Source organism: Erythranthe guttata, chromosome 6, assembly GCF_056151865.1.
Source record: "Erythranthe guttata isolate IM_541 chromosome 6, IM_541, whole genome shotgun sequence".
NCBI classification, from domain to species: Eukaryota; Viridiplantae; Streptophyta; class Magnoliopsida; order Lamiales; family Phrymaceae; genus Erythranthe; species Erythranthe guttata.
This window is the reverse complement of record NC_142538.1, coordinates 7884792-7899173: the sequence shown is the minus strand read 5'-3', so window position 1 is coordinate 7899173 and position 14382 is coordinate 7884792. Positions and strand designations below refer to the sequence as shown.

The 14382-nt window shown below is 31.9% G+C and overlaps 2 protein-coding genes across 2 annotated transcripts; one reads left to right on the top strand and one right to left on the bottom strand.

Moving 5' to 3' along the window:
• The first annotated feature begins 2779 nt into the window (after positions 1-2779).
• Positions 2780-3922, top strand: LOC105960304 (protein VACUOLELESS GAMETOPHYTES). Its single transcript, XM_012984469.2, has 2 exons — positions 2780-3634; positions 3773-3922. Exons 1-2 carry the CDS (start codon positions 2912-2914, stop codon positions 3920-3922), a joined length of 873 nt encoding a protein of 290 aa, XP_012839923.2. The 5' UTR covers positions 2780-2911.
• Positions 3923-13070: 9148 nt separating this feature from the next.
• LOC105960303 (protein VACUOLELESS GAMETOPHYTES) lies at positions 13071-13643 on the bottom strand. The gene has a single exon (XM_012984468.2). The coding sequence runs from the start codon at positions 13625-13627 to the stop codon at positions 13094-13096; it is 534 nt and encodes a 177-aa protein (XP_012839922.1). The 5' UTR covers positions 13628-13643; the 3' UTR covers positions 13071-13093.
• Positions 13644-14382: the final 739 nt, after the last annotated feature.

The window sequence follows — 14382 nt, the reverse complement described above, 5'->3', positions numbered from 1 at the left end:
TATTTCTTATATTCCAAAATCTGTCTCAGAGTTAAATAAGAAGAAAAAATAAATATGAGCATTTTCGTTTTTTGTGTTTTCATTTTTTTTAATTCACACTCCAAAATAGTTATGATAATTTAAAAAAAAAAAAAAAAAAAAAAAAAAAAAAAAAAAAAGACGAGCGGTGATTAAAAACGTCCAAATAACTGCAACAGTAAAAAAACAATATAAATAAGAAAGACAACATGACACGTTCACAAACAAATTAAAATATTAAAAAAAAAAAAAAAATAGCATATTTTGTATACTTTAGGGGTGTGTATTCAAAACACCCTACAAATTGATAAAAGTGATAAAACTGCGATAAACCGTGCATGAGACTTTCATCTCACACGGCTTCTAAGTGATAAAAGAAAGAAGAAATCATTTTCTTTCCCTTTTGATTACCTTCCTCGCGTATGTGTAAGGCCGGATTCGTTCTCGATTTCTACAAAAAAATACTAATTGTTGGCGCCAAATTTCAGTTAGTGAAGATTGAGGAAATTTGTCATGCTTTGGAATTAAAAGATCGGCAAAGATTTGTTTCTATATTTATTTTGAAATTAATTAGAGTCCTATTATTGTAATATTTTTATTAGGACTTAGATTTATTAACATGTATTATTTTCTAGTTAGGTATCTTTTATACTTACCTAGAATAGAAGTAGAAATCGACTAGGATTTTATTACCTAGTTAAATCGTTTTTTTAGGGTTTAAGCTAAGTTTAGGAGGCTTATTTTCGTCCCTATATAAGACAGAAGAACCAGTGAAGAACCTTGGAACTTTAATCGAAACTATCCCAGCTTGAAGGCTTTGAAGGGTACCATGTCTGCACGTCAGGTGTCAGGTGTGGCAACATGACGAGCTTCTTCTACCAGGTTATAATGAAGATCCACCGTCTGAAGGGAGTTCAGCATTGGAGGGAGTCCAAGATTGCGGATGGAGGAATTGCTTTGAATATCAACAAGTTCGACTCGTGTGCAAGAACAATATATAACATAAAGAGGGAGTCTTTAGTGTTTTTATTAATTCCAATATTGTACGTTTAAATCTGAACTAGTTTGCAAGTCATCGTGGATGTATGGTACATTTGCATCCAAACCACATTAAATTCTTGTGTTCTTTTATTCGATTTTTAGTAGATTAATTATGTATCCACACAAGATTAATTATATTACTACACCTAATGTTGTAACAAGTAATCTGTCTCAACAGAGCAAGTAGATTTTCATAAGCATATAAATCAACACGAATCCTTAATTTTTCGAGGAATCCTTCATCAGTGATTGTGAATAATGACTTATTTTATCAATCTTTTCGGCCTTGGTTCCGTAGGAGCAAGTCATAAATTTGAGATATAGAAACATCTGATGTAATCCGCTCTCAATAGCCATGAAATGATCATTTTAGGACAGCCCATGAAAATTAAAATTAGTACAATGTTTTAAAACTTGAAAAATGATTTGAAAATACATTAACGAAACCTGAAAAAATGAGATTGGATCTCTCTCTTAGAAGTTAGATGGATAAAATATAGTCTAATCCTCTATGCTTGTCCGAACACGTTAAGATTGCTTGTTCCTGGAATAATGCAAGTGACACAACATAAAACAAAAAAAAATACAATCAACTTGCTCTTCTTACAATAAGAAAAGGAAAAATAAAAAAGAAAAAAGAAGATAGGTGGTTGGATTAACTAACAAGGTCAACTGATTGTTGCATAGACAATTCATACAAATAATTATTTGTGTCTTTTTGTAAGAGATCGTGTAATAAATAAATGCAAACTTCATTGTAGCTAGCAGCTTCATGTAAGTTGACATGGACTTGGTCAGCACTCTTGACCATGTACACATTTTTATAATAATGATTATTAAATAAAGGGTAAATTACAAACACCCCTGAGGTATGGTCAAATTACAAAAACACCCCTCTTGTTTGCATAATTACAACCACCCCCTCAGCTCTTCAAATTTAGTGGAATCTTCGAGATTATATGAAATATTATCACTTTTGTACCCGTTTTATACCATTCAAACTCTACATTATGAAGTAAGATGATCATAATATGTGATTTTTAGCTTGTGTATATCAGTTTGTAGTGCATCGGAAATTGTATTTTTACACAAAACGAATACAAACTAGAGCACATTCCACGGAATCTAGATGATTATATTGAATTTGGCACAATAGGGGTGGAGGTGTAAGAAAAAAATCATAGTTGAGGGGTAGATGTAATTATCCAAACAAGAGGGGGGTTTTTGTAATTTGACCATACCTTATGGGGTGTTTGTAATTTACCCTTAAATAAATGAGATATGGATATTTATCACATCATTAAATAAATCAATATTTTTGCAACTAGTCTCAATCTTATTATACCAAATTATTAATGCATACAAATGAAATAGTAATCACATACTCCTTCCTCTCGAAATTAACATTTGCTTTGTGGATTTTTTTCTTGTTTCAAATTATATTATCTGTCATTTTAGAATTTCAATGATGCATTAATTACTATTTTCTCAATTTTACCTTTATTATTATTCATTAATTGACTGAGAATTAATAGAAATATCTATATTTTTCTCTAAAATTGACGCACATTTATTAGTTTTTTTAATATGTGCGCAACAACTCAAATCGACAAAATATATACTTTGGCATGGAGGGAGTATAAATCTATTTTTTTTAAATAAAAGTATTTATAATGTAATTAAAAAAAAATACTAATAGAAAATATGAAAGGGTGGTTGATTCTGATTGGGTATAATGAAAAAGTCAAAAAACCCTAATAAAATACATGCCCAAGTGTGCATTTTGTGTAATTTGATTTGAGGAGTTAAGAGCAGATGAGAGAGAGAGTAGAGAGAGAAACTAATTATAACAATGGCTCCACTGAACAGATCTGCTTCTTCACCGAAACCCACAATCATACGACATTTCACAGACCCCAAACACCCCCTCTACCTTGTCGACATCCCCAGCGAGTTCCTCTGCAACGGGTGCAGTGCGCTGGGGTTCGGCGCAAGGTACCGCTGCCACGCCTGCGACGTTGACCTCCACGAGTTCTGCGCCACGTGTCCCTCCGTCGCCCAATCGGCGCTCCACCCCAAACACCCCCTAACCCTGGTCAACCTTCCGGTCAACGACCGCTTCTGCGACCTCTGCGGCGACCTCGTCAACGGCCTCTTCTACGCGTGCGAGGCGTGCGAGTTCGACGTCCACCCGCTCTGCACGCAGCTGCCGCTGCACGTGCGTCTCACGCAGCACCCTCAACACCTCCTGAAGCTCCAGCCCGGAAACCCCGCCGCGTGTGCTCTCTGCCGTCAGAGCTGTACGGCCTGGAGGTACCGCTGCGATGCGTGCTCCCTTGATATCCACCTCGAGTGTGTTCTCGCCGGAGATGATGGTGATCAAACCCCGTCAGCTGCGCCGCCGGCGCCGCCATCGCATATGAACCGTAGCTCCTCCATGCTTCCGCCGCCGCCGCCGCCGCCGCAGCAGCAGCATCAGCAGTATCTGAATCATAGTGTCTCCATGCCGTCACCATCGCATCAGTACCAGCAGCAACCAATGGGTTATAGTGGTTGTGCGGTTGGGTTTCCGATGGTTGGTGGTGGTGGCGGTGGTGGTGGTTATAATATGAACGGGATGCCATCTCCAGAGATGATGATGATGATGAACAATTATCAGCAGCAGCAGCAGCAGCAACAGAAGATGATGATGATGATGAACAATCATCAACAGAATGCGACGGCGGCACCGCCACCTGAGGCGGCGGCACCTGAAGGGAAGAAGAGCGGCAGAAGCAGAAAGAGAAAGATATATTCAATCGTGGCTAGGGTTGCCATCTCAGCAGTGACTACTTCCCTCATCGGAGTTCCTCTCACCTTGTGAGTCGTTGATGCTCGGATATATCATATATATATATATATATATATATATATATATATATATATATATATATATATATATATATATTATATATTGATCCATCAATAATCTAAAGTACTAATTAAGAGATCGTTATGTTTAACGATATCCGAGTTTAATTTGATTCTCGGTATTGTGAATGTTTTTAAATCGAATTTGTCGCGCGTGACTTACTATAAGTGCATTTTACACGTCTCGTGGTGTAATTTGTGGATAGTTATACGGGAGAGTGGAGTTTTAATTGCACGTATACCGTTGCACAATTCTTTTGTTAGGAAAAAAGGGTGTGAATTGTGAGTAATAGAACATGTTATTCTTTCTCGTGTGGAAATTGGAACTTTTATGTTTTATTGTTAACTGCGTAGCACATATATTTACATTCTGAAATACTAAATCCCACACAAATTTTACCAAATCTTGCAAACAACTGAAAATATTTGTCTCTCTAAAATCTTCTCTTCTCATTCTCCACCATTCTTTTTCCATAACATTTTTTCACAAAATCACACACTAAAAACATCTCTAGCATTCCAAGTTCAAATTTGAGAAAAATCTTCACATGTTCAAACTAAAATAAAGTTAGAATTTGAGGAAAAAAATTGAATTGATATGAAATTGAATAATTAAGAAGGGGTGTTTTGCAAAAATCACCCCTGGGTAATCTAAAATTGCTGAAAAAACCTTCGTGTTAAAAAAATTAGCAATAATCCCCCTATGAAAATTAGTCAAAGGCAACAAGGGCCCTGCTAGCTTATCGTGTGCTCCACACGCGGATTGTGCGACTGTGGGTGTATTTTTTAGGGGTGAGTTCGGGACGGGATTTCGGGAATTCGGGATTTTCGGGATCGGGATTTCGGGATTCGGGATAGAAATTTTAAATCCCAATCCCGTCCCATAATATTAAATCCCGGTAATATCGGTATCCCTAAATATTTCGGGAATTCGGGATTGGGATCGGGAATCCCATATTTTGGCTAAAAACTAAGAAATATATATATTTTTTTTCATTAATATTATTTTATACATTAAACCAACTTGAATATATTATATAAATACTATTATTATTGCACTATTTATTTTTACCACAAAACTTGGAACAAATGAAATTTGAAAATTTTAAAAATAAGTTGAAACGATGTTTTATATTGTATTTCTCTATCTCCTTGACAAATATATATATATATATATATATATATATATATATATATATATATGTGTGTGTGTGTGTGTGTGTGTGTGTGTGTGTGTGTGTGTTTATTAGTTTTTTTTTCTTTTTTTTCTAATTCGGGATTAAAATATCCCGATCGGGATTGAACCAATTCCCGAATCCCGATCCCGTATTTGTTCCTAATCCGAATCCCGAATCCCGTAATCCCGAATTCCCGAAGTTTTAATCCCAAATAGTAAAATTCTAATCGGGACGGGACGGGATCCCGAATCCCGATCCCAAAGTCCCAGCCCTAGTATTTTTGACTCAAAAGGACCAAAATGCCCTTTAAATTATAAATTTCAAAAATTACAGATTCACCCCAAAATTCAATACAGCCGAAACTGAAGTTCTCAAAAAAATTCAATTCAATCCTTAAACTTTTCAAAAAAGCCATCTTCTCCAAAATAAACAAAAAATTTCACTCAACGAGCTTCACACCATCTCAGACGTCTTCCTCATAAGAAAAAATCAATCTCGATTTCTACTCCGAAACGGCATCGTCGAGCCCACTTCTGACCCGCACTCGAACTCCGAAACGGCGTCGTTTGGAAGTCGGCAACACAAAATAGATCTAAACCGGCTCCAATTCGTTCTCGGGTTCGAGGGTCGGCAGCTTACCTCCCAAACCTCGATTCTAAATTCTCTAAACCTTGATTCGTACAAGAGTGAGGTCGACTCCAAAACAACTCCACCAAAACCACCGTCATAACCACCTCCACCACAGCCGCCGCCATAACCACCGTATCTCCCTCACAATGTCAAGATCCACCGCACGCCGCCGCAATTGCAGGTAGACGATAGTTCCCGGACGTGTACGACGGTTGATGCACCATTAGAGAGCTTTCATGGATAATAGTTGTCTGGGTTCGAATTTGGGTTGGGGGTGTGGTGGTTTTACGGAGAAGAGCAATTATATTGTACAATATTTTGATTTTTTTTTAATTATTTTTTTCTTTTGATACCTTTTTTATTTTCTTTTCAACTTTTTATTTTTGGGTTGGATATTTTTATTTTGTTTAATTTTTTATTCAGGTTAAATTTGTCATTTCCTTTAAGTCAACAACTAAAAACGAAATAAGGGGCAGTGTGCTATATATAAGATAACATAAGGGGGTTTGTGTTAATTTTTTTAACACGAGAGCTTTTTTTGTCATTCGAGATTACACAGGGGGTTATATGCAATTAGCTCAATTAAGAAGACTTAATAAAATTGAATAAATATTAAATAAATAAATAAAACTAAACTCATTTTTTATGTTATTCATGTCAAAATTTAATGAATTTTGAGTGACTTGGATAAAATCATCATATGAAGAAGTAGAAAGAGATTGTTTTTTATTTATTTGTGGGATTTAGTAAATTTTAGTGTGGGATTTAGCACGCGCCCACATACAATTTGTAAGCACATTTCATGAATTGATAGAACATAATTTACTTGAGAAATATCAAATATGTGCCCTTTTATTTGGTCATGGGAAAATTTGCACGTCGAAATAATGGGAATAAACAAAATTAACTAAACTAATTAACTAGGGATAAAAATTGAACGAAATGGGTGTGAATTAGCTAAATTAATGAGTTATAAGCTCTTAATTTGTCTTATGAACATCTATAGAAATTCTAATCCTTGCACGTAAAAAAATTAGGGGCAAGTTGCTATAGGTCCTTTTACAGGACTTGATTAGGGTGAGACCACCTGTGTTCTAAACTTATATGAGATATGTGTTAATTACCATTAATTTTCTAAGATTAAATCTGGACCCTAGGAAAATAACATGGCTTATGTTCCAAAAAATGAAGTATTTTACCAAATTATCCTTCGATTATTATTTTTTTATTAAATTAATATAAAATAGATTAACATTGAATTGTCTAATTTACCTCCTACTATATTTTAATTAAATAATTAATTTAAATTCATTGTGACCGAGTCTTATTTGATAAATAATTCAAAAAAATGCATTCATTAGGGATAAAATTTGTGACATCTTAGTACAACACCCTTAACCATCCATGCACATTAACTTATTATGATATTTTTAACCATTATTGTATAACTACTGTTAAATAAAATATTAATTGCGTTATTCATTATTATTAAATGATATTAAATAATTATTAACAAATTTAATATAATAAAGTTTAAAAAATATAAAGAATTGCAGTTCAATACGCCAAACATCTATCATTAATTATATAGTATTAAAAATATTAATAAACTTCACCATTTAAAAATGTAAAGAATGCTCAATTAAATATATAAAAATGCATAATTTAATCCAAACTCACTTATGTTATTAAATTGATAGTGTGACAAATCCAAATTAAAATTAAAAATAATATGTTTATTTAGAAGAAGAAAAAATTATAACTCATTCCAATTAGTAGTTTTCTTACTTTAAAATAAAATTATATACTACAAATACTATATTACGAATTTTCTTTTAATATTTAATTTATTCAAATAGTAAGATTTGAATCGACTAAGCTCAAATCCTTTCAATTAGTAAACATTATTCAAATATTTGAATAGATTGCTTAACTATTGACATAACGTGTTACATAATTGATTTAACTATTTATAAGTAATGTATAATATCTTTTTAATTCAATTTTGTCATAAACAATAATAAATTTAATTCCTAACACATGTAAGAACCTAATCGTAAATCGTAATATTTTATCAAAACGTAATATTTGAACCAATTAAGCTCAAGTCCTTTCAATTCGTAAACATTATTCAAATATTTGAACCGATTAAGCGCGCTCAACTATTGACAAGAACGTCTTAATCAAATTAACTATTATTAATTAAAGTGGAACACATTTTTAATTCAATTTTATCATAAAACAATAATTCCTAAATTACGTAATAAGAATCAAATCATAATATTAATTAAAGCGTATTATTTGAATCAATTAAGCGCAAGTCCTCTTAATTTGTAAATATTATTCAAAATTTTGAATCAATTAAGTTCAACCACTAACAAGAACGTATTAATCGAGTTAACTATTTATAATTAAAGTCTACTATCCTTTTAATTCAATTTTAACAAAAAATAATAATTTAATTCGTAAAATCGTAAGAATCAAATTGTAAATCGTAAGATTGAATCTAACCATGAACCAATTAAATCTTACGATTTTTACTAATTAAATTTTATTATTTTTTATGATAAAATTCGATAAAAAAAAGATACTAAACTTTAACTATACATAGTTTGATTAATACGCTATTGTAAATTATGGAGTTTAACCGATTCAAGTATTTGAATATTGTCTACGAATTGAAATAAGTTGAGCTTAATCGATCAAATCTTTGAATATTGTTTTTTAATTGAAAACACACGAGTTTAATTGATTCAAATATTACGATTTATTTAAATCTTACAATTTACGATTCAATTCAAACTTCAAATTCTTTTGAAATTCATATTTAAATTACACGAGTTGATTAGCATTTCCTTAGATTTTTAAATTATATTATATAAAGATTTGTTAGTATGGGATATTTTTAATATAAAATAGTAATTATATGAGAATTAATAATTTATTTAACATTATTTATATAAGTTTTATAATCATTATACATTGTGATATATATCCGCATTGTTAGTTTATTGTCAATTATGTGTTGTGTCTTATTGGTATGTATTCTTATATGCTATTAGATGGTCACAAGTTCGATTTCTTGGGATCTCATGGTAGAAACACCCCCTTTTATATTAGATTTTATGTGAATAAAAATTCAAATCAAATTCACTTTTTAATAAATTAATTCTAGTTATTCTGGAAAAAATACCCAAGATAATATATGGAATTAATAAATTCCAATATAATTGTCCATCTTGTCGGAACCATAAATCCCTCAATTATCTCCCAAAAAATCAATGATAATAATAATTATACGTCAATCTTCTACCCGAAATATTTGTCCTCCTCCCAGAAATTTTTGCGAATTGCTAACCATGTTAACGAATTTGCAATTCGTCTTCCATAGCAAGAAGCTTCAAATGTTTTGATGTTAGTTTAGTTTCCATCTGTTGTTTGGTGTTAATCGATCTGTATATGGGATTTATTGTTTGATTTGTATGTTGTTTGGTGTTAATCGATCTGAATCTGGGATTTGTTGTTTGATTTGTACATTATCTCGTACCCGCATTACTAGAGAACATCATTTGCCAGAAAAATAGTGCAAAATCGTAACGGCCTTGGTAATTAATATTCTCGCATTTAATCCATATATTTAAAAAAAAATTGATAATGATTTAATCGTCCATTTTTATGAGCCTTTTTGTCTCAGAGAAATCGATGTCAGGTACAATTTCCCTCCACTTTTAAGGTATCGATGGGTCTTTTTTTCTTAATCATGCATGTGATCTGCATTTTGAGTTTCTTGAGTTAAAACAGCAGTGCAAATTTGGTCTACAAATTGTTATAGTTCGTATTGTTTGGCAAGTATTGTTAGTTTTTTTGAAATTCGATATAGATTGAAATCGCCGTTTGCAAAATTCTTAGTTATTAGAGTGCAACAATGTGCAAAGTGTAAAATGAAATTCCTCATATATTAGTCGATTTGGCAATTTTCTTTGTTTATTTTTCGTAATGTTTTTTTTAATGCACTTTTAATTTTGAAATCTTAATTTGTATTTACATATGACGTTTGCTACTGTCAATTAGTACCATTTTGTTTAGTTACTTCACGTGTCGTTTATTTACATATAATGCTTTTATTAGCTGTTAGCATTTCGGAGGATGCATCACTTGCATAAGTTGTTTGATATTTGATACTTGTAATAAAATTATCTGGATTATTCTTTAGTTATGCATTATATTTTCTTTTTTTCGCTTCCAACGGTCAAGCCATAAAACAGAAAAAAAAAATCACTAAATGACTTTTCAACATCATTAAAAAAGGAAGAAAAAGGAAACCAACTCACACTACAGTGGAGGCCTCGTTTTGTTATCCATGTACTGCAGTTTGCAATTATAATTTATGTTTGTTCATAAAAAGAATTCATGTTTTACACTCACGTTACAAATTCCAAGTTTGTAATTGCTAATGTAACTCCAAGTTCGTAATTGCTAATGAAAATGTTTGTTTTGCTATTACATTCTTGTTTTGTTATTGCCTTTTGCAATATTATTTCTCTCGGACTGTTGCAAATCAAAAAAAAAATTTTGATGCTTTAATGTTTGCAATTATACAACTAATATTATATAACAGTATTATACAACTAACAAAAAAGAAGAAGAAAAAAAGCATCCTGAAAAATACAAAATAAAGCATAAACGTTAATTTTCTTTTTTTTTTTTTGTCTCAAATGAATAGTAAAAGAGAGGTAAAAGATATATATGAGATTAGAGAGAGACGAGAAAGACATGAGAAAGAGGGGAAAGAGAGAGGAGAGTAACACGATAGAGAGAGAAAGAAGGAGAGATATACACGTGACAAAAGAAAGATATTTGTGATTTGTTCTGTAAGTTTCAAGAAATGACTATTTTTATATAAAATTAATTGATAGTATTTATTTCTACATACTGATAATTTAATTAAATTTATATTAAGTTTATTCGTCAAATATATATATATATATATATATATATATATATATATATATATATATATATATATATATATATATATATATATATATATATATATATATATATATATATATATATATAAAAGGTTTCATTTCCCTAAAAGAAAATGCTTAGTTCATTACAAACATAGCATCCAAATGAAGAACAAGAGAAATCATAAACTAAATGTAAAGAAAAAGCTTATGGAAAAACTCGAGTCGAAACCCTCGTCGAAGCTTCCTGCGAAGAACTGGCGAAAACCGAAGAAAATGTCGAGATAAGAGGTCTTGATATTGTCGAGATCATGAAAAATGAATAAGAGACCTTCTATTTATAGTAAGAAATCAAAGAAAAATATCTCGTCTCGAATTATGTGCCCAGATCGCGATCTGGGCTTCTTGGATCTGTCGCGAACATTGACGCACACAACGACGATACTTTTTCGATACATAACATATACTTTATATAACAATCGACGAAACTTTTTCAGTACTCTAGGCATACGTTATTTGTGCAGAATGTTTAGAATTTTTTAATTTATCAATAATTAGTAGCCATTACATGGCTCTAAAACCTGCGTAAAAACATCAATAAACTAAATATATACGAATTTATATGGTTAATAAATATGTAGAAAATTGATATATATATATATATATATATATATATATATATATATATATATATATATATATATATATATATATATATATATATATATATATATATATATATATATATATATATATATATATATATATATATATATTGAAATAATAATTGTATTAGAGTTACATAGAATTGTATGACTAGAGCACTCTAAGTGTCTATCGTACGTTCATAAATCGAGTGGTTTGGAGTCTAAAATGATCAAATAATACGATTTTAGACGTCAATGCGTCATAATGTGCGAAAATATATATATTGGGTTTATCGAATATACAGCCTTGTGCGAACATTGACACACACAACGACGATACTTTTGGGTACATAACATATGTATTATTATTATTTTTTTCGTTATTTTTTTTATTTTGTTTGATTTGTTGACAGGTCAACGTAATTATATTACTACTGCTGACAATAAAATAACTGTAAACACAATAATATTACTATCAACTACATCAATATTATTATTTTTTTGGGGTTTTTTTTTTGTTTTGTTTGAGTTATTCACGGAATAACATAATAATATTATTGTCTATTATTGTAATATTACTGTAAACACGATAATATAACTGTAGTTGACGGTAATATTATTGTTGTTACAGTAATATTACCGTCACCCACAGTAATATTAATTCTTTTGGCTTTTTATTATGTTTACCTTTGTTGAACGGTCAACGTATTAATATTACTGTATTACACAATAATAGTGACTTTTGTTGTGTTAATATTACTTTGCTAGAGATTAATATAGCAATATTACTGTGTTACATTGTAGTATAATTAATTTTACTGTGTTTAACAGTAATATAATTAATAGTACTGTCAACCACAGCAATATCGCTGTTTAAACGCAGTGGGGGGTGGGGGGCAAAAAGATGTTAAAGAAAAAACAATCGAAAAAGTCAACGCCGGACGGGCTATTTTGGGGTCAAATTGAGGTTAAATTAAAATAAATGATGCAATTGGAGCATATTAAAATGTGATGGGCTATTTTAGTCTTTTACAAACCCTCTAGGCCATGTGTGAACTTTTTTGTAAAAGAGTTTATTGTCTGAACCCCTTTATGAATAAGCACCAATTGATGAGCTTATTTGTGAAGTGCCCAAAATACAAATACCACTAAATTATTCATTTTACTATTTTTCGTTTCTTTTTTAGTTGAAGTGTTTCGTTCAATACTTGTCAAAATAATTTGCGTTTTATGAATTCATTAAATGCGCACAAATATTAAAACTTGATGAATTTATTAATTTCGGGACGCTTAATCATATATGCACACGTACAAATTTTCTGCAGTGACGACGAGAAACATATTGGGTTACACAAATGATCAATACAACACACAATACACACTTATTATTTTTTTTAAAGATCAATCCTTAAAAAGAAAAATTCCCTTACCCGTGTCAAGTGGCCGGCCCCCTTGATCGGCCAGGAAGATTGCAAATCGATGGATGTGCACCGAATGAGAAGATTCATAGGTACAAATCCCACACGGGTTCGAATCTGTGGGGAATTAACCTCCATCAGCTCTTACCATAATATACTATTCTATGGCCATGAGCGGATGCATGCGCCACACAATATAATTATACACGCAATTTAAACGATGGATCATGGATGAATGGAATACATATATCCGCATCCTTATTTACTTGAATAACTCTGAATTAACAATATGTCAAAGGAACTCCAATAACGGCAGTTGTCGCCGCTGCTAAAGCAACATTAGCCAAAATACCAAATATATACCGTTTTTTAATTCTTTCGCTTCCGCTGGTTGTCTGCATATCAACCTCATCTGCCGGAGTTTTCATAATATGCTCAGGGTGCTGCGAAAGCCGCGCGTGCAGCGGCGACTGGGTGCAGAGCGGGTGTACCTCGACGGCGCACGGGGGGCACGAGTAGTGGAGCCCTTTGACGGGGTCCCTGCAGATGTCGCATATCCGCTCGGTCGCCGGTCGCTCGTTGACTAGGGTTAAGGGGTATTTGATCTGGAGAACCGATGATCGGATGGTGGCCGGACAGGTGGCGCAGAACTCGTGGAGGTTAACATCGCAGGCCTTGCAACGGAACCTGGTGCCGGAACCTAGCTCACGGCACCCGTTGCATTGAAATTCATCGGAGATGGTGACGAGGTGGAGTGGGTGTTTCGGATCGGTGAAATGCCGCACCGTTTGTTTCTTTGAAGGTGGCGGAGCCATTACTAATTTATTTTATCAGTCTTCATTCGCCTAGTATTTATAATTAAGGTTTTGGGAAGAAGATGTCTAATTTTTTTTATTGTTAATTATTAGTTATTACACGACCACTTCCTAATACATAAACTAGATATAATATTCCTATAATTAAAGATTTGTGTCTCCCTCTACACTCAGTCTTTCAAATTAGAATAAAGCTACTTGGCCCCAGCCAAAAAATTGACAAATAAGTAATATTGGAAAAATGATAAATAAGTAACATAATTTTCATTTTAGAACATGGCTTCTAAACCATCATCATAGACTTTAAATTTCTCTAAGAAATAGAAAATCAATTATTGCATCATAAAAGAAATAAAAAATAGAACACGGGTGGTGTAAATTATATTATGAGGGATATATTTGACAAAAGACATAGGAATGGGTAAAATAATAATAATAACAATAAAACAACATCAACAACAACAATTATTATTATTATTATTATTATTATTATTATTATTATTATTGTTGTTGTTGTTGTTGTTGTTGTTGTTGTTGTTGTTGTTGTTGTTGTTGTTGTTGTTGTTGTTGTTGTTGTTGTTGTTGTTGTTGTTGTTGTTGTTGTTGTTGTTGTTGTTGTTGTTGTTGTTGTTGTTGTTGTTGTTGTTGTTGTTGTTGTTGTTGTTGTTGTTGTTGTTGTTGTTGTTGTTGTTGTTGTTGTTGTTGTTGTTGTTGTTGTTGTTGTTGTTGTTGTTGTTGTTGTTGTTGTTGTTGTT